Below are 27,244 nucleotides of genomic sequence, written 5' to 3' on the forward strand. Positions count from 1 at the left end.
CTACTCATTTTTCTTATAACGTAGAGAATTTTTGTTCCCTGTGAATACGCATAATAACATTTATCGTGAGGCAACACTAAGTATTATAAAACCGCATGTATCTTGCACCACTGCCACCACTATTGTTATATGAATTCATGGGACGTGACGTGCCCGTGCTAGTGCCAACCACTTCCACTTCCTCGGCAGCGCGCATGCGGATGTCACTTGTGTAACTGGTCCAGAAACTTTAAAACTCACACCCCTCCTTCACACTCCACAAACTGTCTTGCGCGTTCAAGATGCGAGATTGCCTGAGCAATAGTTCCTCTCGCGACAGGCCTAAATTTGATTCTGCTCGGTTAGTGAGAGAACAATTCTCCAAATTCTGCTTCCTAGCAAATTATATTTAATTTGGTATTTTTCAATGTGGATAAATCATTCACTCATTTGATAAGTATAATGAGGGGTCTTGGCTTTGAAGCCTGTTTATTGTCGTTGACACAGCTATGCATCCTCAGTTGCATATTACAAACAGTTCTTACGCAGGATGCTTCGCCATCAGCAGCTTTAAGGCAGAGAATGCCATGGCAACACAACGGGCAGGTGTTTAGTATACTTAGCCACGGTTCTGAATATCAGCCATCGGGACGAAGAGACCGACAAACAGGTTCAGCTCAACGGAATCACATAGTTGTCGTTATCAACAAAAATGAGACGGCTGAAGAGACGAATGTGCACAGATACCCTGCGCCAAGAGGCTCTCCAAGGCGGCCAGCGCCGGGTGTGCAATTACGCACCGCGCGTCGACGTCCTAATGGAGCGATTAGACATGAAAGACCTCAAGAGAGCCGGGAGACTGCTTCAAGACCTGGCCATGATGCAGGCGATGGATCAAATCCCACCGACGACAAACCCACATCTACTAACTCTCCACCATTGACCGATTTGAGAAGAGAGGATATGATGGTTGGAGATGACCCGAACAACCCCTATAAATCCATCGGTTATAATCCCTATAACCCCTATTATAATTATTATGATGCTTACTACAGACCTAGAGCCAGAAGCCGAGAGCCGCATGGTTATGGCACAAGTTATCATCAACACGGAGGTAAAGTGCAATATTTCCCTTCCAGTAATTCACTTTTTAAATGCATTTGTTTTCTCTCACATTTGTAAGGCATTTTATCCCAATAAAATTTTTTTTAACAGCTTGCTTTAGGCTACTTAATAATATTACATTTGTTACATGATTGACAGGTCTCCCTGACTTGGTGCCAGACCCATACTATATTCAAGTTTCCTCCTATATCCAGAGGTCACCCATGTACAGTCTGAGATGTGCAGCCGAGGAAGGTTGCCTCGCAAGGTATTCTCATACTGCAGTGACCATTCCAATCTATACTGAGTGTACAAAACATTAAGAACACCTGCTCTTTCCAGGTCAGACTGACTAGGTGAATCCAGGTGAAAGCTATGATCCCTTATTGATGTCACTTGTTAAATCCACTTTAATCAGTGTAAATGAAGAGGATGAGACAAGTTAAAGAAGGATTGTTAAGCCTTCAGACAATTAAGACATGCATTGTGTATGTGTGCCATTCAGAGGGTGAATTTAAGTGCCTTTGAATGGGGTATGGTAGTAGGTGACAGGCACACCGGTTTCAGTGTCAAGAACTGCAACGCTGTTGGGTTTTTCATGCTCAACAGTTTCTTGTGTGTATTAACTATGGTCTACCACCCAAAGGACTTGCAGCCAGCTTGACACCTTGTAGAGTCCATGCCCCGATTTAATTGAGGCTGTTCTGAGGGCAAAGGGTTCTTAAATGTTGTTATTTGTATTTTTTATTATCCAATTCTGATCTTGCCTCAATGCTGCAACTTCCCAACGGGCTCGGGAGAGGCGAAGGTGGAGTCATGCGTCTCCTGAAACATGACCCGCCAAACCGCACGTCTTAACACTCGCTTAACCCGGAAGCCAGCCGCACCAATGTGTCGGAGGAAACACCGTTCAACTGACGACCAGAATCAGCCTGCAGGCGCCCGGCCGGCCACAAGGAGTTGCTAGAGCACGATGAGCCAAATAAAGCCCCTCCCCCGGCCAAACCCTCCCCTAACCTGGACAATGGTGGGCCGTCCTATGGGACTCCCGGTCACAGCCGGTTGTGACACAGCCTGGGATCAAACCCAGGTCTGTAGTGAAGCCTCAAGCACTGCGATGCAATGCCTTAGACCACTGCACCACTCGGGAGGCTTGGGTAAAGGCTTCTTAATGTTTTGTACACCCAGTGTATATAGCTAGGGGTTTTTACAAAGTCCAGACATGAAATGACTCAGCTTTAGATGTGTATGTATGCTGAACTCCAATGTAAAGAAGCCTCTGATTAGTGGTTTAAAAATGTTTTAAATTCTTTATTTATTAATTACAAGAGAGATATAGCTATGGAGAGGAAAGTTGTTCGGGTCTACCAGGGATTGGACCCTGGTCTCTGCTGTGTACATTTGTTGAGAGAGTGGAGAGTGTTACCACTCAGTCATGGTTCTGCCACGTATTACAGTAGTTAAGCCTATAGTAGCATGTACTGTATATTCATTAACAGTAGTAACCGAGAGTGCCAGACTCCAGTTTCCTTTCAGCAGTTCAAAACGACATTTAGGAATCAATTTAATTAATTCAATTATTTAGTTAATCATTGAGACTATGGGTCAAGAATGATTGGACTAGAGTCCCTGGAATGTCAAAAGTTGTAAAATAAATGAAATTGATACATGAATAAAGTGCATTGCCATATGAACTATTTGAATGTCTAAGACCAGATGTTTTCCCCTGTGACGGGACAGTTCTGCTCGGGGCGTGGCCGACTACGACACCCGGGTGCTGCTGCGGTTCCCCCAGCGCGTGAAGAACCAGGGCACTGCTGACTTCCTGCCCAGCAAACCTCGCTATGCCTGGGAATGGCACAGCTGCCATCAGTGAGTATTGGATATTGATACATAAACATGTATAAATAGATTCAGATTCACTATCCACCGGGGGGGGGGGGAATTCATTTGGACATGTGGTTAAAAAGACAGTATATAAAACAAAACGACAGAAAATAATTCATTCAAATTTCTATAGCTACACATTTAAAGTGCAATATTGTGTATACTGGAGGGACCAACAGACTATCTATTATACAGCCTAGTGGCTGTTGGAATAAAAGAGTCCCCATATCTATCTGTTTAAATTTTCTTTTGAAGAAGTCTCTTTCCCCTTGTCTGGCTGCTGCTGTGACTGACTTTTGAGTGAAGGCGATGAGTGCTTTCCTGTAAAATGCTTTCAAGTTTTAGGAGGATGAGTTTTGAGTGAAGGAGATGAGTACTTTCCTGTAAAATGCTTTCAAGTTTTAGGAGGATGTGTTTTGAGTGAAGGGGATGAGTACTTTCCTGTAAAATGCTTTCAAGTTTTAGGAGGATGAGTTTTGAGTGAAGGGGATGAGTACTGTCCTGTAAAATGCTTTCAAGTTTTAGGAGGATGAGTTTTGAGTGAAGGGGATGAGTACTGTCCTGTAAAATGCTTTCAAGTTTTAGGAGGATGTGTTTTGAGTGAAGGGGATGGGTACTGTCCTGTAAAATGCTTTCAAGTTTTAGGAGGATGAGCTTCGTGTACAGGTTGGAGACTGATTCTTGATCTATAACCAATTATCCTTCCTGCCGTCTTGATCAAGCGCTGAAGCTTGACTTGGTCTTGCACACGCATATCAGACCAAAGGACAGCACACTCTGCAGGACAGATTTATACAACATTTGTAAGATATGGCAGTCGACATTATTGTTCAGTTTGCGTAAAAATGTATGTCTGTTGTCATTGCATCAGTAGACTACAGATAGTTCCACCTTTTTCAATATCTTTTGAGCAAACATCCAACTCAGATTTAAGTTCTTAAAAAGGGACAGTATCATATGATACAAAAAGCATTCCTCATCAGTTTTTGCTCTTTCTTGAAAACTTGGCCGCTGACATATTGGGGAGTTGTATTAACAGTGGACTAATGAACAAAATACTAAAATCTATATTTTGATGTAACTATCCCTTTAAGACAGGCTTCTATAAGCCTGTACAGTTTCAGAGGCATGGGGTGTGGTGGAGAGGGCTCTCAACAGATCCACACAGACCAGTGTGTATAATGGGGTGTGGTGGAGTGGGCTCTCAACAGATCCACACAGACCAGTGTGTATAGGTTTACTATGCTTGCAATAACAACATTGAAAGCAGTGCATTAAGAGTCTGTGTGGTCTGGTCATTGATGAGAATTACGTTCCATGTATTCCAGTCACTTCCATAGCATGGACGAGTTCAGTCTGTACGAGCTGCTGGAGACCGGCTCCGAGAGAAGCGTGGCCGAGGGACACAAGGCTAGCTTCTGTTTGGAGGACACGTCATGTGACCCGGGATACTACAGACGCTTCGCCTGCACGTCTCACACTCAGGTCTGTTATTACTGTATCTACGTCCCACATGGCACCCTATTTCCCCATATAGTGCACTACTTTGTATCAGGGTCCATTGGGCTCTGGTCAGGAGTAGTGCACTATGTAGGGAATAGGGTGCCTTCTGGGACACATCCTGTGATCATTACCTTATGCTCCACTATAATAGTAGCCCATTAAACAACATGCAACATACACAACCCACTGGGGGGAACATTGTTAAATTTACATTAGATGACAACACAACCAAAACTAGGTGTTGAAATGACGTACTGTATGTGCCCAGTGGGAAGAGAGGCCTGGCTATAAATATTAGTTTGCATCCGAGAGCTTTCACCATTCAATAGTAGAGACAGAACTGGACCGGGCTCTATTCAGTATAAAGTATTGTATCTTTTTATTCATTGTGTTGTTGTGATTCCCAGATCTGCTTGTGTTGTTGTGCTAGCCTGGTCCCTGATCTGCTTGTGCTATCGTTCTAGCCTGGTCCCAGATCTGCATGTGTTGTTGTGCTAGCCTGGTCCCAGATCTGCTTGTGCTATCATTCTAGCCTGGTCCCTGATCTGCTTGTGTTGTTGTGCTAGCCTGGTCCCAGATCTGCTTGTGCTATCGTTCTAGCCTGGTCCCAGATCTGCTTGTGTTGTTGTGCTAGCCTGGTCCCTGATCTGCTTGTGTTATCCTTCTAGCCTGGTCCCTGATCTGCTTGTGCTATCCTTCTAGCCTGGTTCCAGATCTGCTTGTGCTATCCTTCTAGCCTGGTCCCTGATCTGCTTGTTCTGTCATGTCAAGCCTGGTCCCTGATCTGCTTGTTCTATCATGTCAAGCCATGCCAAGTGACAAGGAGTTGACATGATAGCGCAACGAGATCTGGGACCATGCTATTTTGAACCAGTTAAATCTCTTTGTCTTGGGTTGATTGTTTTAGGGATTGAGTCCTGGATGCTATGACACCTATAATGCCGATATTGACTGTCAGTGGATTGACATTACTGATGTGACACCTGGGAAGTATATCCTTAAGGTTTGTTGCCATATTTTGTTCTATATTATTAGCTAAGGAGGTTTCTATCCTGTTGTTATATTGTATGCCATTGATAAACATTTTTGATACACTGTCCAAATTCAACCTATTGTAGCATCATGATGTGAATGATTTCTAACCTAACATTGTACTTTATGCCTTTTAAAAAATTACAGATCACTGTAAACCCAGGTCACCAGGTTCCAGAGTCCAACTTTGGCAATAATGTCGTTCGTTGTAGTGTTCAATACAGCGGCACCTCTGTCCAGGTTTCAGGGTGTACTGTTACATCGTGAGTGTCGTCTTTTGTCCATTATGGGGGGAAAAAAATACCAAACCAAGGGATGAATCTATGTCCTTTTTTTCCCTTGTGTCCCGACTCATCCTGTCCTTCTCAAAGCACATTGTAGCAGAAGATCTGGGGTTCCGCCCTTCAGAGGAGGAACCTCAGTGCCAAGGAGAGCGAGGACACAAGGAATCAAGATTTGCCTCTGTAAAATAAAATACTGCAAATGATTGCTGGCATGATGTGTTTTCTTTCTATCTATCCAGGTACTAAGAACAAAGGAAACACCACAGAAGAAGCTTTACGATGATTTGCAAAACAAGACAACAATCATCATGGACGGACAATCAAATATGAAGACATTATTGTTTACAATATGTATTGGTCTGAGTTTCCCGCAAAGCGTAACATTTCTTTCTTTATTTAATTATTTTTGTAACTTTATAAATATTCTAGGTTTAAAACAATATTATATTACAGTATTCACCCTTTTTTTAAGCATAATGTGCAAAGTTGATAGAGACAAAGTTAATGGTTGAGAAAGACTTACTACAGTATGTATTTCACTGTTGACGAAGCATGTGACATAACATTTTATTTGATTTTAAATTTGATCTTCACAAGCATGATTTTGTTTGGAATGCTAAAAGGTTTGAATGATTTGTTGTGATACACATTATACATTAAATTGTTGTTTAGGTGCTAATTTAAGATTTTTACTGTATGAAAGTTCTAGTATAATGGATATATTTAATCAAATGTTGCCATTTTAAACAATGTTTACATATACATGAAATATTGGTGCTACATTACTTGGGTTATGTAATAAATATTGGTGCTACATTTTTAGACTGGAGGAAAGTTAAAATAGTTGTTTAATTGGGAATAGAGAGAATTATTTACTTGTTTGTGTATATACATTTGCATTTGAGTCATTTAGCAGATGTTCTCATCAACAGTGACTTACAGTAGTGAGCGCATTTTGGATTCTTTCCATACAGGTAACAAAACATACTCTTTTAAGCTAGTTCTACTGAAATTCTAACCATACTGTACATATTGCTGGGCTCATGTGTTCGTTTTCCATTCATGATACAACACAAAGATCTGCAAATGTATTGTGAATGCAATTTAAATAAAGTTTGGGTTTGTTTTGAAATTGCATTTTTTATTGTCTCAATATTTGTAGAGAGAAATAGGCAGTGTAAACACAATAAAATGCTTAAAGTCCTCCTAAATCATGTCACATTTTTTATCATTAAGCGATGTGGGCTATACTTTGAAAAACTATGGCAGTAGCATAATTTAACATATTTTACCAAACCTGTTAATAATGAACAAAATCAGTTATTAAAATCTCACAGGAATGTCAATTACAGTTGCTTGACTATTTTCCATGTTCAAGATCACCACAGCAAAATAGCAAGAGTTCAAGACATGACAAGATTGTATAAATAGACTCCCAATAACTTTACAGTATATTATTTTTATTGAGAGGGTTTTGAAATATAGGAACTCATTTAAAAGCATATATAGGCATACACAGGAAATGCACATGTAGATTGACTGACTGCTGAGCTGACCTGGCATTTAACTCAAAGTCAATGAAAAGTCCTTATTACTTAATGCATACATGGTTTAGGTAGTCTCCTCACACGGTTCCTAACCTGGCAGTCATCATGAATGCAGGTTACGGGTAAATACACATTCCACATGTTGGATATCCTATCTCAGCATAATGTGAATTGCAGGTAGGGTTAAAAAAAATAATTTGAAATTTGCCAGGTTTTCCAGAGATCTCGTTTAAAAGATTCTTGGATTAATTTTTTTCCTGTATATTTTGCAACCCAACTTGCAGGCCTGATGTGACCTGTAAACCATGAGTTTCAGGCCACTGTATTAGGGTAAAACTAGGCCTCAAAATATGGCCTGGTGAGGTATGTAATGTATTGTCATAATGAGTTGAATTATAACGATAATGTGTCACTTGGTGAAGGCAACAGGACTGAAAATTAACGAATTCAACAACCATGTATGTCTCTGTCACTAACAAATACAGTCACTGGTGGCAACTCTACCATTCACTCTAAAAGGCAAGGCATAGTTTATGATAGCTGATATAACTCAAATCTGGAACCCCTACATGGTCACAGTGACTATCGGTTTGCGTAATGACTACAAAATCACTAATGAACTATACTCAGATATTTTAAGTGCAAAGGGTTTTACAGTGTGTGTGAAGATCAATGTCTTCCAGGGATGAATCATTGAGACTGGTCAAGTCAGAGAACAACATTGAATTTACCAATTGAGCTTTGACTTCTAGCACGACATGGCTTTTACTCCTTATGATTAAAGACTTTTGGACACAGTAATACACACTCGGAAACAATCCATTGTACGCAGTGTGTGTGTGTGCGCATGAGTGTATATGTGTGTTCAGGGGAGAATGATCTAAGCAAACCAAGGGAAACCCAGTGACCCCAGTACCTCCTACTCAACCACACCCTGGAACTGACAGGGAACATTGCCATCAACAGATATGGAGGAAAGAGATGAACAAAGAGCTCAACATTGGCTGAAAACCAATCTTATTTTTATGATGACATTTGGTTGGTCAGAGTCCCATGCTTATATTTCAACTCTTATTTTATGTGCAGACTGTACACGCACACTCTCTCTCTCTCTCTATTTAAGGACAATCGTGTAACCTATACCGGCCTGGATTGTTGTGTAGCCTAACTACACAACAAGGTGGGTTTCACGGAAGAATACTGTACCAAGTTATCTAGCTGAATAAACTAAGTTTGAGCCTATTCCTGGAAACATTGAACCACTGTAGTTTACATCAATTATAATTTCTAGTGGTAGCTAGAAAAGTTATATTTTAGTGTTTCAGTGAATTGTTAGTGAGGGAGGCCCTGCTCTCTCGCTTCCCCAGTTGTTTAGTTAATTTTCATGCCAATCTCCTTTGCATTAGCGTAGCCTCTCCTGTAGCCTATCAACTATGTGTCGGTCTATCCCTGTTCTCTCCTCTCTGCACAGGCCATACAAACGCTTCACATCGCGTGGCCGCTGCCACTCTAACCTAGTGGTCCCAGCGCGTACGACCCACGTGGAGTTCCAGGTCTCCGGCAGCCTCTGGAACTGCCGGTCTGCGGCCAACAAGGCTGAGTTCATCTCAGCCTATGCTACCCTCCAGTCCCTCGACATCTTGGCGCTGACGGAAACATGGATTACCACTGAAAACACTGCTACTCCTACTGCTCTCTCCTCGTCTGACCACGTGTTCTCGCATACCCCGAGAGCATCTGGTCAGCGGGGTGGTGGCACTGGAATCCTCATCTCTCCCAAGTGGACATTCTCTCTTTCTCCCCTGACCCATCTGTCTATCTCCTCCTTTGAATTCCATGCTGTCACAATCACTAGCCCATTCAAGCTTAACATCCTTACCATTTATCGCCCTCCAGGTTCCCTTGGAGAGTTCATCAATGAGCTTGACGCCTTGATAAGTTCCTTTCCTGAGGATGGCTCACCCCTCACAGTTCTGGGAGACTTTAACCTCCCTACGTCTACCTTTGACTCATTTCTCTCTGCCTCCTTTCCACTCCTCTCCTCTTTTGACCTCACCCTCTCACCGTCCCCCCCTACTCACAAGGCAGGCAATACGCTTGACCTCATCTTTACTAGATGCTGTTCTTCTACTAATCTCACTGCAACTCCCCTCCAAGTCTCCGATCACTACCTTGTATCCTTTTCCCTCTCGCTCTCCTCCAACACTACTCACTCTGCCCCTACTCAGATGGTATTGCGCCGTCACAACCTTCGCTCTCTCTCTCCTGCTACTCTCTCCTCTTCCATCTTATCATCTCTTCCCTCTGCTCAACCCTTCTCCAACCAATCTCCTGATTCTGCCTCCTCAACCCTCCTCTCCTCTCTTTCTGCATCCTTTGACTCTATGTCCCCTATCCTCCCGGCCGGCTCGGTCCTCCCCTCCTGCTCCGTGGCTTGACAACTCATCGCGAGCTCACAGAACAGGGCTTCGGGAAGCCGAGCGGAAATGGAGGAAAACTAGCCTCCCTGCGGACCTGGTATCTTTTCACTCCCTCCTCTCTACATTTTCCTCCTCTGTTTCTGCTACTAAAGCCACTTTCTACCACTCTAACTTCCAAGCATCTCCCTCTAACCCTAGGAAGCTCTTTGTCACCTTCTCCTCCCTCCTGAATCCTCCTCCCCCTCCCCCTCCCCTCCCTCTCTGCGGATGACTTCGTCAACCATTTTGAAAAGAAGGTCGACGACATCCGATCCTCGTTTGTTAAGTCAAACGACACCGCTGGTCCTGCTCACATTGCCCTACCCTATGCTTTGACCTCTTTCTCCCCTCTCTCGCCAGATGAAATCTTGCGTCTTGTGACGGCCGGCCGCCCAACAACCTGCCCGCTTGACCCTATCCCCTCATCTCTTCTCCAGACCATTTCCGGAGACCTTCTCCCTTACCTCACCTCGCTCATCAACTCATCCTTGACCGCTGGCTATGTCCCTTCCGTCTTCAAGAGAGCGAGAGTTGCACCCCTTCTCAAAAAACCTACATTCGATCCCTCCGATGTCAACAACTACAGACCAGTATCCCTTCTTTCTTTTCTCTCCAAAACTCTTGAGCGTGCCGTCCTTGGCCAGCTCTCTTGCTATCTCTCTCAGAATGACCTTCTTGATCCAAATCAGTCAGGTTTCAAGACTGGTCATTCAACTGAGACTGCTCTTCTCTGTGTCACGGAGGCTCTCCGCACTGCTAAAGCTAACTCTCTCTCCTCTGCTCTCATCCTTCTAGACCTATCTGCTGCCTTTGATAGTGTGAACCATCAGATCCTCCTCTCCACCCTCTCCGAGTTGGGCATCTCCGGCGTGGCTCACTCTTGGATTGTGTCCTACCTGACAGGTCGCTCCTTCCAGGTGGCGTGGCGAGAATCCGTCTCCGCACCACGTGCTCTCACCACTGGTGTCCCCCAGGGCTCAGTTCTAGGCCCTCTCCTATTCTCGCTATACACCAAGTCACTTGGCTCTGTCATTTCCTCACATGGTCTCTATCATTGCAACGCAGACGACACACAATTAATCTTCTCCTTTCCCCCTGACATCGCATCTCGCATCTCTGCATGTCTGGCAAACATATCAGTGTGGATGACGGATCACCACCTCAAGCTGAACCTCGGCAAGACAGAGCTGCTCTTCCTCCCGGGGAAGGACAGCCCTTTCCATGATCTCGCCATCACGGTGGACAACTCCATTGTGTCCTCCTCCCAGAGTGCTAAGAGCCTTGGCGTGACCCTGGACAACACCCTGTCGTTCTCCACTAACATCAAGGCGGTGACCCGATCCTGTAGGTTCATGCTCTACAACATTCGCAGAATACGACCCTGACCTTATACAGGAAGCGGCGCAGATCCTAATCCAGGCACTTGTCATCTCCCGTGTGGATTACTGCAACTCGCTGTTGGCGGGGCTCCCTGCCTGTGCCATTAAACCCCTACAACTCATCCAGAATGCCGCAGCCCGTCTGGTGTTCAACCTTTCCAAGTTCTCTCACGTCACCCCACTCCTCCGCACACTCCACTGGCTTCCAGTTGAAGCTTGCATCTGCTACAAGACCATGGTGCTTGCCTACGGAGCTGTGAGGGGAATGGCACCTCCGTACCTTCAGGCTCTGATCAGGCCCTACACCCAAACAAGGGCACTGCGTTCATCCACCTCTGGCCTGCTCGCCTCCCTACCTCTGCGGAAGCACAGTTCCCACTCAGCCCAGTCAAAACTGTTCGCTGCTCTGGCACCCCAATGGTGGAACAAGCTCCCTCATGACGCCAGGACAGCGGAGTCAATCACCACCTTCCGGAGACACCTGAAACACCACCTCTTTAAGGAATACCTGGGATAGGATAAAGTAATCCATCTAACCCCCCCCCCCCAAAAAGGATATAGATGTACTATTGTAAAGTTGTAAAGTGGTTGTTCCACTGGATATCATAAGGTGAATGCACCAATTTGTAAGTCGCTCTGGATAAGAGCGTCTGCTAAATTACGTAAATGTAAAATGTAAACGTCTAACAGCTATGCAATAGTGAAGATATAAACAGTCGGACTCATGCTATGAATGCACCACTGTTAAACAGTGAACATTTTATCAGAAACCTTTAAATAAGTCAGGTAATGATCAGATCTATAAAAGGATTATTTTTGTAAAAGGGCTCATGTCAATACAGGAAATCAGTAAACCATAAAGTTTCCGTTTTGACCAGTAATGTGTACATCGGACCACTAGGGGGCTCCAGAAGCCATGCTTATAGTAAAACAAGTCAAATGTCTTACAGATGCCATGCAGTTTATATAGCAGTAGACACAGTCTGGTCTGTTCACAATATTTCCACATCCACAGTTATTCCCCTTGATAATGGATGTCCATGAGTTACTGGCTCTATAGCCATGGTCTGCAATGACATGGAACTGAACTGACCCCAGCTCTGATGGGATGAGAAATGTGTCTGTCTGTCTGTCTGTCTGTCTGTCTGTCTGTCTGTCTGTCTGTCTGTCTGTCTGTCTGTCTGTCTGTCTGTCTGTCTGTCTGTCTGTCTGTCTGTCTGTCTGTCTGTCAAAGTCCATCCCATCTGCAAAGCATTAAACAGTAAACTTTCTAGTGGGAATTAGGGAGGGCTTTTAAGGGCACAACAGTGGATCACAGATCAGTCCAGACATCTCATTTACATACAATACTATGGTCTGTCACAGATCAGTCCAGACATCTCATTTACACACAACACTATGGTCTGTCACAGATCAGTCCAGACATCTCATTTACACACAAGACTATGGTCTCTCACACAGAGTGCTGATGCAGGAGTCAGAACCCTATCAGAAGAACAGGAGGTTTAACTTACAGCTGATCCACAAGGTGAAGAACCTTTCATTGACCATTTGGGACCTTTTTGTCAGTGAGAGAGAAGATTCAAGTCACCAACCAAAGCAATTGAGGTTTGGTTCCTGGGGATCTCATCAAAAAGTTCTCTCTGGAGGTGGACAACATGGAGACACAGGAGAACCTCAGAGTGCATGTCTCTCATTATTGTCCCCTCTCCTGTATGTCAGGGGGGGGACAATAATGTGTATGTGTGTGTCCAGTCCTGGATACTCTGAGACAAAAAAACGCCCTCCTCCCCCACAAAACTAGAATAGAGCACAGTATCGGCCCACAGTATCGGTCCACCACCCACCACGCAAAACCAAGCCTGTAATTGAGGGGGTATGCTATAGGCCAAACTTGTGATAAAGAAAATGGCAAAAGAAAAAAAACAGGCTCTTTCTTACCTTAACATTTAGAAGAAAAAAAACAGATCCAATTATGTAAAGTGATCTATAACAGCGCTTTGATCCATGCTAGAAACAAGATGGAAAAGACCCAGGAAATACGTGACTCCAATGCATTATGGGGAAATCTTTGTTTCATTTCTTTGATATTCAGAGGCTGAGCTACAACCTTCTATAGCAGAGGAGACCAGGAATAGACTTTGCTTGGGAAGTAATATAAATCTGTCACTATCAATTGACGCAACTATTCACTTTCTGTACAGTAGATGATGTTTAAACCCAGACAGCTTTTGGTGAAACACTTGTGACCACCTCTCGTTGGGTTAAGCTACGGGAAGAAGAGTAGCCAGCAGTAAGTTAATAAAGCTTACATTTTTCTACATCAGGCAGGGCTACTCTGTATGGGGTGGAAAGGTACGGCTAACTGTTGAAAGTGTGTGTCAAGGTGTCATAAAACAAAATACACCCGCCTCTTAAAATATATTTTCACATGACCCTCCCCTTGTATTGTCAATTAAACTGAACACCCTCCCCCCTCATACAATTAACTCTAAATAATGTTTACCACCACAAATAACAATAACTGTAGTGACCCGGTGTTTATAAACGTGAATAAGTTAAATTAGTCTGCTCTAGTTCAAGTTGACTCACAGATCCTCTCTCCTTCTTCCAGATATACTGTCTGCAGGTGATGAGGACTTGGATGAACAGGATGAAGTTCTGACCAGAGCAGCAGAGCAGCTGTATAGACCACTACACCACCAGCCCTGGACCACCACCACACCACCAGCCCCAGACCACCACCACACCTGGACCACCACAACACCCCCAGCCCTGGACCACCACCAGCCCTAGACCACCACCACACCTGGACCACTACTACACCACCAGCCCTGGACCACCACCACACCTGGACCACTACTACACCACCAGCCCTGGACCACCACAACAACCCCAGCCCTGGACCACCTCACCACACCACAACAACCCCAGCCCTGGACCACCTCACCACACCACAAGCCCTGGACCACCTCACCTCACACCACAACAACCCCAGCCCTGGACCACCTCACCACACCACCACAGCCCTGGACCACCTCACCACAACCTACACCACCAGCTCTGGACCACCTCACCACACCACAAGCCCTGGACCACCTCACCACACCACCAGCCCTGGACCACCTCACCACTACACCACCAGCCCTGGACCACCTCACCACAACCTACACCACCAGCCCTGGACCACCTCACCACTACACCACCAGCCCTGGACCACCTCACCACTACACCACCAGCCCTGGACCACCTTAACACTACATCTGAACCTAAACAGGCAAAAACAGACTAGCAACCCATCTATAGGGTTAAACACTAACCCAAGATGTCGAAGACACAGACAGACAGAGAGACAGAGAGACAGAGACAGAGAGACAGAGAGAGAGAAAGAATAGGAAACACTTTGTCAGTGTTTTTTAAGGTGGGAGGAACGTGGTTTGCTGTTTTAAAAAATAAATAAAGGAACATGTTTCTCAAGAATGTTAACTTTCGCTTGAACACCATGTCAACATCACACTCATCATCAGTGTTTGACTTGGACTGATATACACTGTACACAAATATAAAACGCAACATGTAAAGTGTTCCCATGTTTCATGAGCTGAAATAAAAAGAACCCTATAATTTTCCATATTCACAAAAGCTTATTTCTCTTAAATTTGTTGCACCAATTTGTTTACATCCCTGTTAGTGAGCATTTCTCCTTTGCCAAGATAATCCATCCACCTGACAGGTGTGACATATCAAGAAGCTGATTAAACAGTGTGATCATTACACCTTGTGATGGAGACAATCAAAGGCCACTCTAAAATGTGCAGTTTTGTTATACAGTACAGTGCCACAGAGGTCTCAAGTAGAGGGGCTGTCAATTGGCATGCTGACTGCAGGAATGTCCACCAGAGCTGTTGCCAGAGAATTTCATGTTAATTTCAATACCATAAGCCACCAACGTTGTTTTAGATTATTTGGCAGTACATCAAACTGGCCTCACAACCGCAGATCACGTGTAACCACGCCAGCCCAGGACCTCCACATCCGGCTTCTTAACCTGCAGAATCATCTGAGACCAGCCACACGGTCAACTGATGAAACTGTGAGTTTGCACTACCAAAGAATTTCTGCACCAACTGTCAGAAGCCGTCTCAGGGAAGCTCATCTGTGTGCTCGTCATCCTCACCAGGGTCTTGTGCTGACTGCCGTTCGGCATCGTGACCGACTTCAGTGGGATAATGCTCATCTTCGATGGCCACTGTCACGCTGGAGTGTGGTCTGCATGAATGAATCCCGGTTTCATCAGTACAGGGAAGATGGCGTCGTGTGGGCAAGCAGTTTGCTGACATCAACGTTGTGAACAGAGAGCCACATGGTGGTGGTGGGGTTATGGTATGGGCAGGCATAAGCTACGGACAACAAACACATTTGCATTTTAACGCTGGAAATTTGAATGCACAGAGATACCGTGACAAGATCCTGAGGCCCATTGTCATGCCATTCATCCACCGCCATCACCTCATGTTTCAGCATGATAATGCACAGCCCCATATTTCAAAGTTCTGAACACAATTCCTGGAAGCTGAAAATGTTCTTCCATGGCCTGCATACTCACCAGACATGTCACCCATTGTGCATATTTGGGATGCTCTGGATCGACGTGTTCGACAGCATGTTCCAGTTCCCGCCAGTATCCAACAATAGCCAATGAAGAGGAGTAGGACAACATTCCACAGGCCACAAACAACAGCCTGATCAACTCTATGTGAAGGAGATGTCCCGCTGCGTGAGGTGGTCACTCCAGATACTGACTGGTTTTCTGATCAACGCCCCTCCCTTTTTTACTTAAAAGGTATCAGTGACCAACAGATGCATATCTGTATTCCAAGTCATTGAAATCCATAGATTAGATTTATTTATTTCAATTGACTGATTTCCTTATATGAACTGTAACTCAGTAAAATCTTTGAAATTGTTGCGTTTATATTTTTGTTCAGTGTAGGTGCCGGTACTCATTTTGGGTAATGTTACTGCTCATCACACATGTACACATTGCTTGACATTTTAAATCTTCTGGTCGCTGCGTGTCTGTTTTGGAGTGAACAAATAAAGTAGGATCTCCCTGTTTCCCTGTGTCATGAGGAAGGATCTCTCTGTGTTTCCCTGTGTCATGAGGCAGGATCCTTCTGTTTCCCTGTGTCATGAGGCAGGATCTCTCTGTTTCCCTGTGTCATGAGGCAGGATCTCTCTGTTTCCCTGTGTCATGAGGCTGGATCTCTCTGTGTTTCCCTGTGTCATGAGGCAGGATCCTTCTGTTTCCCTGTGTCATGAGGCAGGATCTCTCTGTGTTTCCCTGTGTCATGAGGCAGGATCCTTCTGTTTCCCTGTGTCATGAGGCAGGATCTCTCTGTTTCCCTGTGTCATGAGGCAGGATCTCTGTGTTTCCCTGTGTCATGAGGCAGGATCTCTCTGTTTCCCTGTGTCATGAGGCAGGATCTCTCTGTTTCCCTGTGTCATGAGGCAGGATCTCTCTGTGTTTCCCTGTGTCATGAGGCAGGATCCTTCTGTTTCCCTGTGTCATGAGGCAGGATCTCTCTGTTTCCCTGTGTCATGAGGCAGGATCTCTGTGTTTCCGTGTCATGAGGCAGGATCTCTGTGTTTCCCTGTGTCATGAGGCTGGATCTCTCTGCGTTTCCCTGTGTCATGAGGCTGGATCTCTCTGCGTTTCCCTGTGTCATGAGGCAGGATCTCTGCGTTTCCCTGTGTCATGAGGCAGGATCTCTGTTTCCCTGTGTCATGAGGCTGGATCTCTCTGCGTTTCCTTGTGTCATGAGTCAGGATCTCTGCGTTTCCCTGTGTCATGAGGCAGGATCTCTGCGTTTCCTTGTGTCATGAGGAAGGATCTCTGCGTTTCCCTGTGTCATGAGGAAGGATCTCTGCGTTTCCCTGTGTCATGAGGAAGGATCTCTGCGTTTCCCTGTGTCATGAGGAAGGATCTCTGCGTTTCCCTGTGTCATGAGGAAGGTAAAACTGAAACTTTTTTTTTTTACAGCATATTATTCAAACCACTGGGCCATTCTAGTTAAGAACACATTCACGTGAACTTAGCAGACTCACATTATCCAAGTCTCTTATTCACCAGATGAAGTGTCCTCTCTTTTCAAGTTTGCTAAATATTGAGATATTTGAAGCAGTGATCTGATTGATATATAGTATGATGTGTCTATTCGAATGGGGAAGAAGGCTGCTCTGGCTGTTTCTCAATACAGCCGGACAGTCCTGAAGGAACACAGTCGGACACGCCTGTAGGAACACAGCCGGACACGCCTGTAGGAACACAGCCGGACACGCCTGAAGGAACACAGCCGGACACGCCTGAAGGAACACACGCCTGAAGGAACACAGCCGGACACGCCTGAAGGAACACAGCCGGACACGCCTGTAGGAACACAGCCGGACACGCCTGAAGGAACACACTACCATATCTGGCAGTGCTCTGGTCGCTTTCAATACACAGTAAACGTAATACCTTCACCGATGTCCTGTAGTCCACCACTCCAACGTCGCACATACACAATCCGTCTCAATTGTCTTAAGCCTTAAAAGTCCTTCTTTAGCCCGTCTCCTCTCCTTCATCTACACTGATTGAAGTGGATTTAACAAGTGACATCAATAAGGGATCATAGCTTTCACCTGGATTCGCCTGGTCAGTCGATATCATGGAAAGAGCAGGTGTTCTTAATGTCTTGTCCCCTCAGTGTGTGTGTGACTCTGGATGGACACTACACTTACTGAACCCATGAGTCTCAGATTTACTTGCCAATTGTCAGGGTGAAAAGTTGGTTGGACAGAGATAAAAAGGTATTAACACAGTCAATACATGTTAATAACACAATAATATCAAAATCAAGACCCAGGTTTTACTCGCCAGTCGCTGAGTTTAATTTAAATACACATATACTTTTTTCATCCCACCTCTATTTTTACCCTCCATCTCAGTTCTCCTCTCCTCCACCACAGAGAAAGATGGTGTCTCAAATGGCACCCTATTCCCTATATAGTGCACTATATTTGACCAGGGCCAATAGGGCTCTATAGAGCACTACATTTGACCAGGGCCTATAATAGGGCTCTATAGAGCACTACATTTGACCAGGGCCTATAGGGCTCTATGTAGGGAATATGGTGACATTTTTAATGCAGCAAAAGCATATCCGGCTAAAAAAAAAACAGTCTAATTGTGCAGCTTTTTAAGACATTTGCGAACATAAATTAAATCCTACAGCTTTTTTGTTGCTCATTTTCCTTCTGCTCTCATTTCAGACTGTTTTGAACAGAAAGAGAACTAAAAACACAGTGAACCCTCCATCTGTCTATATGAAAGGGAGGCATCCACCCCTTCCACCCACTACATGGTATATTCCCCGCTTACATCCTACACAGTGATCCATACCATGACGCTTGAAATGGGGAAGGTTCCCTGGAACGTCTATAGGCTTCAATCAAAATACAGTACAGTTAAGTCCTGAGTGTAGCCAATTGTTTCGGCGTTTGCAGGGTGTGTCAAACATCTGAAGTCTAATCTTTATTCTTCAATTGATTGAGATAAAGCAGTCTGTTTCACTACTGCTCCTCCATCTTCTTCTCTCATCTCTTCTCCAGTTAAATACAATTTGTGTTTTGTCCCTCCCCCCTTTACTTGGATGTGCTTGTTTAATGCTCTACAGTCCTCTTCTCCCAATATGTGCTCCATTAGCGGCTTGCCGGCTTCCTATTGGCTGGCTGATTGAGGTGGCAGGGTTGTCATTGGTCCACCGCGGGGGTGAGAGGGCAGGTGCAGGCAGGCAGAGTGAAGGACAGTGTGTGTGAAACTAATGGCACTAGAGGAAAACTGGTTTTAGGTTAGTCACAAGGCATGCATGTTAACACTCAACTCTAGACAGAAGAGTGGTCATGTGTACTGTGAGTTGTGTATACACATGAGTCTGCTTAGCTTGGGTGCAAGTATTGCTTGTTGTCTGTGCATGTTTGCATGTACACTACATGACCAAAAGTATGTGGACACCTGCTCGTCAAACATCTCATTCCAAAATCATGGGCATTAATATAGAGTTGGTCCCCCCTTTGCAGCTATAACAGCCTCCACTCTCCTGGGAAGGCTTTCCACTAGATGTTGGAACATTGGAAGCAAGTCCTCGCAACATTCAGCCACAAGAGCATTAGTGAGGTCGGGCACTGGTGTTGGGCGATTAGGTCAGTCTCGCAGTCGGCGTTCCAATTCATCCCAAAGGTGTTTGATGGGGTTGAGGTCAGGGCTCTGTCCAGGCAGTCAAGTTCTTCCACACCGATCTCGACAAACCATTTCTGTATGGACCTCACTTAGTGCACAGGGACATTGTCATGATGAAACAGGAAAGGGCCTTCCCCAAACGGTTGCCACAAAGTTGGAAGCACAGAATCGTCTAGAATGTCATTGTATGTTGTTGTGTGAAGATTTACCTTCACTGAAAAACAGCCCCAGACCATTATTCCTCCTCCACCAAACTTTACAGTTGGCACTATGCATTGGGAAAGATAGCGTTCTCCTAGCATCCGCCATACCCAGATTTGTCCGTCAGACTGCCAGATTGTGAAGCGTGATTCATCACACCATAGAACGCGTTTCCACTACTCCATAGTACAATATAGGCGAGCATTACACCCCTCCAGCCGACGCTTGGCATTGCGCGCATGTTGATCTTAGGCTTGTGTGCGGCTGCTTGGCCATGGAAACCCATTTCATGAAGCTCCCGACGAACAGTTATTGTGCTGAAGTTGATTCCAGAGGCAGATTGGAACTGAGTGTTGCAACTGAGGACAGGCGAGTTTTACACGCTACGCGCTTAAGCCCTCGGCGGTCCCGTTCTGTGAGCTTGTGAGGCCTACCACTTTGCGGCTGAGCCGTTGTTGACCGGGGAAGCTCTACCAGGGCATAAATTTGACAAACTGACTTGTTGGAAAGGTGGCATCCTATGACGGTGCCACGTTGAAAGTCTCTGAGCTCTTCAGTAAAACATTGGCAGTAGAATGGCCTGTCTATGGAGAATGCATGGCTGTGTGCTCGATTTTATACACCTATCAGCAACGGGTATTGCTGAAATAGCCAAATCCACAAATTTGAAGGGGTGTCCACATACATTTTTATATATAGTGTATGCATGCATGCATGTATGTATGGTCTATTCAAGTTCTCGTCGATGTACTGAGCAGTCTGTCTATGCACCATTCCGGGGCTGCGTTAGGGGTCAGGGATTAGGAGCCGTAAGGTCACAAACGGGGGGAGTATTTGGGGTTTCTTGGCACCTCGGTGAAAGATTTGAGCTCGTAAGGGATCCCTGTGTCCACCTCGATGGACTTGCGGGAGAAAAGCAGCCGGATATCGTTGTGCAGGTAAATCTTCCCAGATTTGGAGCTCTGGAATCTACAGAGTCAAAAGAAAACAAAGAAGAAGCATCACTGCCAGAAGCCTGTGTAAAGCTACTCTACTGAAACAAGGCACTGATCAGAAGCCTGTGTAAAGCTACTCTACTGAAACAAGGCACTGACCAGAAGCCTGTGTAAAGCTACTCTACTGAAACAAGGCACTGATCAGTAGCTTGTGTAAAGCTACTCTACTGAAACAAGGCACTGATCAGAAGCATCACCGTCAGTAGCCTGTGTAAAGCTACTCTACTGAAACAAGGCACTGATCAGAAGCCTGTGTAAAGCTACTCTACTGAAACAAGGCACTGATCAGAAGCATCACTGTCAGTAGCTTGTGTAAAGCTACTCTACTGAAACAAGGCCCTGATCAGAAGCATCACTGTCAGTAGCTTGTGTAAAGCTACTCTACTGAAACAAGGCACTGATCAGAAGCATCACCGTCAGTAGCTTGTGTAAAGCTACTCTACTGAAACAAGGCACTGATCAGCAAACAATCCTAAAGACATTAAGTAAATTATTACATTAGAAAACATTTTTAAAAGCCTGCATTTGAAATGCTATAAAATGAATCTTGGTTTTGTACCAACAAAGCAAACAACAGATGAATGGGTTGGACTGGATGGATGGATGGGGTTGGACTGGATGGATGGGGTTGGATGGATGGGGTTGGACTGGATGGATGGGGTTGGACTGGATGGATGGATGGGGTTGGACTGGATGGATGGGGTTGGACTGGATGGATGGAGATGGACTGGATGGATGGGGTTGGACTGGATGGATGGATGGATGGATGGGGTTGGACTGGATGGATGGCGGTTGGACTGGATGGATGGCGGTTGGACTGGATGGATGGCGGTTGGACTGGATGGAGATGGATGGATGGAGATGGATGGATGGATGGAGATGGATGGATGGAGATGGATGGACTGGATGGATGGAGATGGATGGAGATGGATGGGGTTGGACTGGATGGATGGAGATGGATGGGATTGGACTGGATGGATGGAGATGGATGGAGATGGATGGGGTTGGACTGGATGGATGGAGATGGATGGCGGTTGGACTGGATGGACAGACATTCCTAACAAAGATATTGTACATGCCATACAAACAGTACAGAAAAATACAATTTCCACAACAAACTGAACCTTAAAAGGGATAATCCAACCCAAACAACACATTCCTATGATTAACAGTGTTAAATAACACTAGTATGTGAAAACAATATTTTTTGTGAACAAACATTTCATTTAGTCATTATTACAAGGTTGGTAGCAACATGTGAAAATTGGTGTGGAAATCTATTGCAGCTCAAGTCGACTACAAAACCCACAATGCAAAGCTCTCTCTCTGGGCTGGATGGCTAGTGAGCAAACGTAGCTACACACAATAATACCAAAGTCAATATTAGCATGTGAAGTAACTAGCTAGCTGTAAAAATCGCCCAAACAAACTGCATTATTTATCTCACAGAGCTCAACTTGCAGTTCCTCTCAGCACAGAGCGAGTGCAGGGTACGTTGCTATGGCAACAACGGTCCTTTACCATGTTTCCCACAAACACACAGGGTACATTGGGAGATGGTATTTGAAGGAGAAACTAAATTGAATAATTTGGGACACTGTTTAGATTGAGTACATCTAAGGAACCATGCACAGTGCCTTCAGAAAGTATTCACACCCCTTGACTTGTTCCACATTTTGTTGTGTTATAAACTGAACTCCAAATGGATTAAATGGAGATTTGTCACTGGCCTATACAAATTAGCCCATAATGTAAAAACGGAATGATGTTTTTCTAAATTTGTACAAATTAATAAAACATGAAAAGCTGGAATGTATTGGGTCAATAAGTATTCAACCCCTTTGTTATGGAAAGCCTAAATGTCTTCAGGAGTAAAAAATGTGCTTAACAAGTCACATAAGTTGCAAGGACTCTCTGTGTGAAATAATAGTGTTTAACATTATATTTTTATGACTACCTTATCTCTGTACCCCACACATACAATTATCTATAAGGTCACTCAGTCGAGCAGGGAATTTCAAACACAGATTCAACCACAAAGACCATCAATGTTTTCCAATGCCTCACAAAGGGCACCTATTGGTATACGGGTAAAAATAAAAAAAAGCAGACATTGAATATACCTTTGGACATGGTGAAGCTATTAACTTCTTGACGTGCTGATCCCGTTAGCACGTCATCCAAACTACACTTTGGATGATGTATCAATACACCTTGTCGCTAAAAAGATACAGGCATCCTTCTTAACTCAGAAACAGCTCAAGGATTTCTACCTGAGGACAATAGTGACTTTAAAAAAGTTAGAGTTTAATGGTTGTGATGGGAGAGAACTGAGGATGCATCAACAACACTGTAGTTACTCCACAATAATTGGCAGAGTGAAAATAAGGAAGCCTGTACAGAATAAAAATATTTCAAAACATGCATTCTTTTTGCAACAAGGCACTAAAGTAATACTGCCAAAAAAATTGGCAAGGCAATTCATTTTTTGGGGCAAATCCCACATTACTGAGTACCACTCTCCATATTTTCAAGCATAGTGGTGGCTGCATCATGTTATGGGTATGCTTGTAACCGTTAAGGACTGGGGAGTTTTTCAGGATGAAAAATAAATGGAATGGAGCAGGATCTTAGAGGAAAACCTTGTTCAGTCTGGGAGATGAATTCACCTTTCAGCAGGACTGACCTAAAACACAAGGTCAAATCTACACTGGAGTTGCTTACCAAGAAGACATTGAATGTTCCTGAGTGGCCGACTTACAGTTTTGACTGAAATCTCCTTAAAAATCTATGGCAAGACCTGAAAATGGCTGTCTAGCCATGATCAACAACCAATTTGACAGAGCTTGAAGAATTGTCTAAAGAATAAATGGGCAAATATTGTACAATCCAGGTGTGGAGGGCTCTTAGAGAGCCAGAAATACTCACAGCTGTAATCGATGCTAAAAGGTGATTCTAACATGTATTGATTTAGGGGTGTGAATATTTATGTAAAATTAGGTATTTCTGCATTACATTTTTAATACATTTGCAAAAATGTCCAAAAACATGTTTTCATTATAAATATTTAATCCATTTTGAATTCAGGCTGTAAAACAACAAAATGTGCAATAAGTCAAGGGGTATGAATACTTTCTGAAGTATGACACGTTCCTACACAATTTTCTGATTACAGACGGACCACTTAGAAATTAAGTCATGGGGTAAATGTTTTTCTATAACCACTGATAGAACATAGGTGTTCACCAAATTGACAGGAATTTCATGATTTTTATTTCTGGGGGTGGATTATCCCTTTAAAAACAAACAGCAAATCACCAGATAGACATACCTGAGGTGTATCAGGTAGCAGAGAATCTTCTTCCTCTCTGTGGGCGTGGCCCTGGGCTCTGTAGGCCCCTCCCCCTTCCCATCTGGCCCCGCCTCCTCCACGGGAACCAGGAAGATGCGGTGACGCAGGAAGGTCATGTGATTGACGGGCATGTCCCCAAAGTTATAGGTCACGAGGAACATCTTCACCACAGTTTTATTTGGGTTGAATAAGGTCTGGAGGAAGAGAGAACAGTTTCATTGGGGTTGAATAATACCAGGGAGAGAGAGAGGGAGAAAGAGGACCATAAGACTCACCACTTGGATGGTCCCTGCTTTGGGTACGCTGTATCCTTTCTTTCCAAGAGGCTCCAAGGAGATCACTCCCTACAACAGAGAGATTAAATGATTTTACATCATGTCTCTCTCACACACACACACACACACACACACACACACACACACACACACACACACACACACACACACACACACACACACACACACACACACACACACACACACACACACACACACACACACACACACACACACACACACACACACACACACACACACACACACACACACACACTAACCAAGAAGGGTGAGGGTGCGCTGTGCTCTGAGATGTCGTAGTAAGTGACGTGTACAGGCAGAGTGGCGTGTTGAGGGCAGTAGGATCCGCTGGCACCGATCTCTGCTGTGAAGCCCTCGATACGACCCGACGGAGAGAAACGACCCTTCAGGATCGACTCCTGGAGAAGAAACAACAAGAGGGAAAAGTGAGGAGGATCAACACACAGATACTTCCAAAACAACAAGAGGGCACAAGGTAAGATCCACTCCAGGATTGAGATCCGGGCTCTTCGCTGGCCATGGCAGAACACTGACATTCCTGTCTTGCAGGAAATCACGCACAGAACGAGCAGTATGGCTGGTGGCATTGTCATGCTGGAGGGTCATGTCAGGATGAGCCTGCAGGAAGGGTACCACATGAGGGAGGAGGATGTCTTCCCTGTAACGCACAGCGTTGAGATTGCCTGCAATGACAACAAGCTCAGTCCAATGATGCTGTGACACACCGCCTCAGACCATGACAGACCCTCTACCTCCAAATCGATTCCGCTCCAGAGTACAGGCCTCGGTGTAACGCTCATTCCTTCGACGATTAACGCGAATCCGACCATCACCCCTGGAGAGACAAAACCGCGACTCGTCAGTGAAGAGCACTTTTTGCCAGTCCTGTCTGGTCCAGCGACGGTGGGTTTGTGCCCATAGGCGACGTTGTTGCCGGTGATGTCTGGTGAGGACCTGCCTTACAACAGGTCTACAAGCCCTCAGGCTGAGAGAGGCTGTACTATCGCGGACAGTGATGGAGGGATTGTGGTTCCTGGTGTAACTCGGGCAGTTCTTGTTGCCATCCTGTACCTCTCCCACAGGTGTGAGGTTCGGATGTACCGATCCTGTGCAGGTGTTGTTACACGTGGTCTGCCACTGCGAAGACGATCAGCTGTCCGTCCTGTAGCGCTGTCTTAGGCGTCTCGCAGTACAGACATTGAAATGTATTGCCCTGGCCACATCTGCAGTCCTCATGCCTCCTTGCAGCATGTCTAAGGCACGTTCACGCAAATGAGCAGGGACCCTGGGCATCTTTCTTTTGGTGTTTTTCAGAGTCAGTAGAAAGGCCTCTTTAGTGTCCCAAGTTTTCATAACTGTGACCTTAATTGCCCACCGTCTGTAAGCTGTTAGTGTCTTAACGACTGTTCCACAGGTGCATGTTCATTAATTGTTTATGGTTCATTGAACAAGCATGGGAAACAGTGTTTAAACCCTTTACAATGAAGATCTGTGAAGTTATTCTGATTTTTACGAATTATCTTTGAAAGACAGCGTCCTGAAAAAGGGACGTTTCTTTTTTTGCTGAGTTTATGTAGGAGCGTATTCAAAGTATGGATAAGAAACCACAAGAGGAAAGAGTGAAGAAGATCAATTACAAAGCACTGCTACTTCTATGGCCATGAGGAATTTTTAAAATATCTCTAAATATTTGGTCGAATCTCAAGTTCTGACAAAATACCTTTATACTTTAGGAAACATTTTCACATGGACGGTATGTCACACTTCATTGTCAATCGTCTCTTCAGGTGAGAATGTACTGTAATATATAGTCTATGTTTGCTGGAAATACATTCCAGGCGTCCACAAGCATAGTAAAACAAACAAGTGTGTTATACCTCAAAGTTGCCCAGTAGTGACCGGCTGATTGAGGAAGAGGGCCAGCCTGACCGAGCAGAACGACACAAGGTGTCTGTACGCCGCCCACTACGCAGCTGTCGACTGCACACACACGTAAACACACACAAAACAACAGTGGATGGTTTAGCTATGGTTACAGTCACATAATCAAATATTATGTTTTTAAATGATAAGTAGTAAAGTCAATGAATCAACTAAAGGTAGAAAGTAAACATACCTTTTCAGTCTCCTGCTGGTTCTGCTGACTTCTGATACACTCTGAACCAGAGACAGATACGGACAGAACCAGAGACAGACAGAACCAGAGAGAGGAACAGAATGAGAGAGAGAGAGAGAGAGAGAGATGGACAGAACCGGAGAGACGGACAGAACCAGAGAGAGGAACAGAATGAGAGAGAGATACGGACAGAACCAGAGACAGACAGAACCAGAGAGAGGAACAGAATGAGAGAGAGGAACAGAATGAGAGAGAGATACGGACAGAACCAGAGACAGACAGAACCAGAGAGAGGAACAGAATGAGAGAGAGAGAGAGATGGACAGAACCGGAGAGACGGACAGAACCGGAGGGAGACGGACAGAATGAGAGAGAGAGAGGAGAGAGAGAGAGAGAGACGGACAGAACCGGAGAGACAGACAGAACCAGAGAGAGGAACAGAATGAGAGAGAGAGAGAGAGAGGAGAGAGAGAGAGAGACGGACAGAACCGGAGAGACGGACAGAATGAGAGAGACAGACAGAACCAGAGACAGACAGAACCAGAGAGAGGAACAGAATGAGAGAGAGAGAGAGGAGAGAGAGAGAGAGAGACGGACAGAACCGGAGAGACGGACAGAACCGGAGGGAGACGGACAGAATGAGAGAGACAGACAGAACCAGAGACAGACAGAACCAGAGAGAGGAACAGAATGAGAGAGAGAGAGAGAGAGATGGACAGAACCGGAGAGACAGACAGAACCGGAGGGAGACGGACAGAACCAGAGAGAGGAACAGAATGAGAGAGAGAGAGAGGAGAGAGAGAGAGAG

At 44.9% G+C, this 27,244-nt stretch overlaps 2 protein-coding genes across 8 annotated transcripts in view; one reads left to right on the top strand and one right to left on the bottom strand.

Annotated features, from left to right (window-relative positions):
* Positions 1 to 247: 247 nt before the first annotated feature.
* On the top strand, positions 248 to 6,921 carry LOC115165018 (protein-lysine 6-oxidase). The gene is made up of 7 exons (XM_029718023.1): positions 248 to 1,093; positions 1,243 to 1,351; positions 2,824 to 2,955; positions 4,299 to 4,455; positions 5,381 to 5,476; positions 5,653 to 5,768; positions 6,029 to 6,921. The coding sequence occupies exons 1-7, from the start codon at positions 442 to 444 to the stop codon at positions 6,033 to 6,035; spliced, it is 1,269 nt and encodes a 422-aa protein (XP_029573883.1). The 5' UTR covers positions 248 to 441; the 3' UTR covers positions 6,036 to 6,921.
* A 13,405-nt stretch (positions 6,922 to 20,326) lies between these two features.
* The window catches only part of atosb (atos homolog b), a 40,904-nt gene continuing 33,986 nt past the window's right edge, over positions 20,327 to 27,244 (bottom strand). For all 7 annotated transcript variants that reach the window (XM_029718030.1, XM_029718025.1, XM_029718028.1 and 4 more), the window contains 6 exons: positions 26,437 to 26,477; positions 26,198 to 26,300; positions 24,560 to 24,718; positions 24,279 to 24,347; positions 23,983 to 24,197; positions 20,327 to 20,625 (listed from right to left, as the gene is read on the bottom strand). In XM_029718030.1, coding sequence (XP_029573890.1) covers positions 20,472 to 20,625; positions 23,983 to 24,197; positions 24,279 to 24,347; positions 24,560 to 24,718; positions 26,198 to 26,300; positions 26,437 to 26,477 — 741 coding nt within the window. In that variant the 3' untranslated portion in view covers positions 20,327 to 20,471. The remainder of the gene's footprint in view (positions 20,626 to 23,982; positions 24,198 to 24,278; positions 24,348 to 24,559; positions 24,719 to 26,197; positions 26,301 to 26,436; positions 26,478 to 27,244) is intronic.

The sequence above is a fragment of the Salmo trutta genome, chromosome 27, assembly GCF_901001165.1.
Source record: "Salmo trutta chromosome 27, fSalTru1.1, whole genome shotgun sequence".
NCBI lineage: Eukaryota > Metazoa > Chordata > Actinopteri > Salmoniformes > Salmonidae > Salmo > Salmo trutta.

Coding starts and splice junctions, on each gene's coding strand:
- LOC115165018 (XM_029718023.1), top strand. CDS start 442: ATGAGGGGTCTTGGCTTTGAAGCCTGTTTATTGTCGTTGACACAGCTA. Junction 2,956..4,298: donor GAATGGCACAGCTGCCATCA/GTGAGTATTGGA, acceptor CATGTATTCCAG/TCACTTCCATAGCATGGACG. Junction 5,477..5,652: donor CTGGGAAGTATATCCTTAAG/GTTTGTTGCCAT, acceptor AAAAAATTACAG/ATCACTGTAAACCCAGGTCA.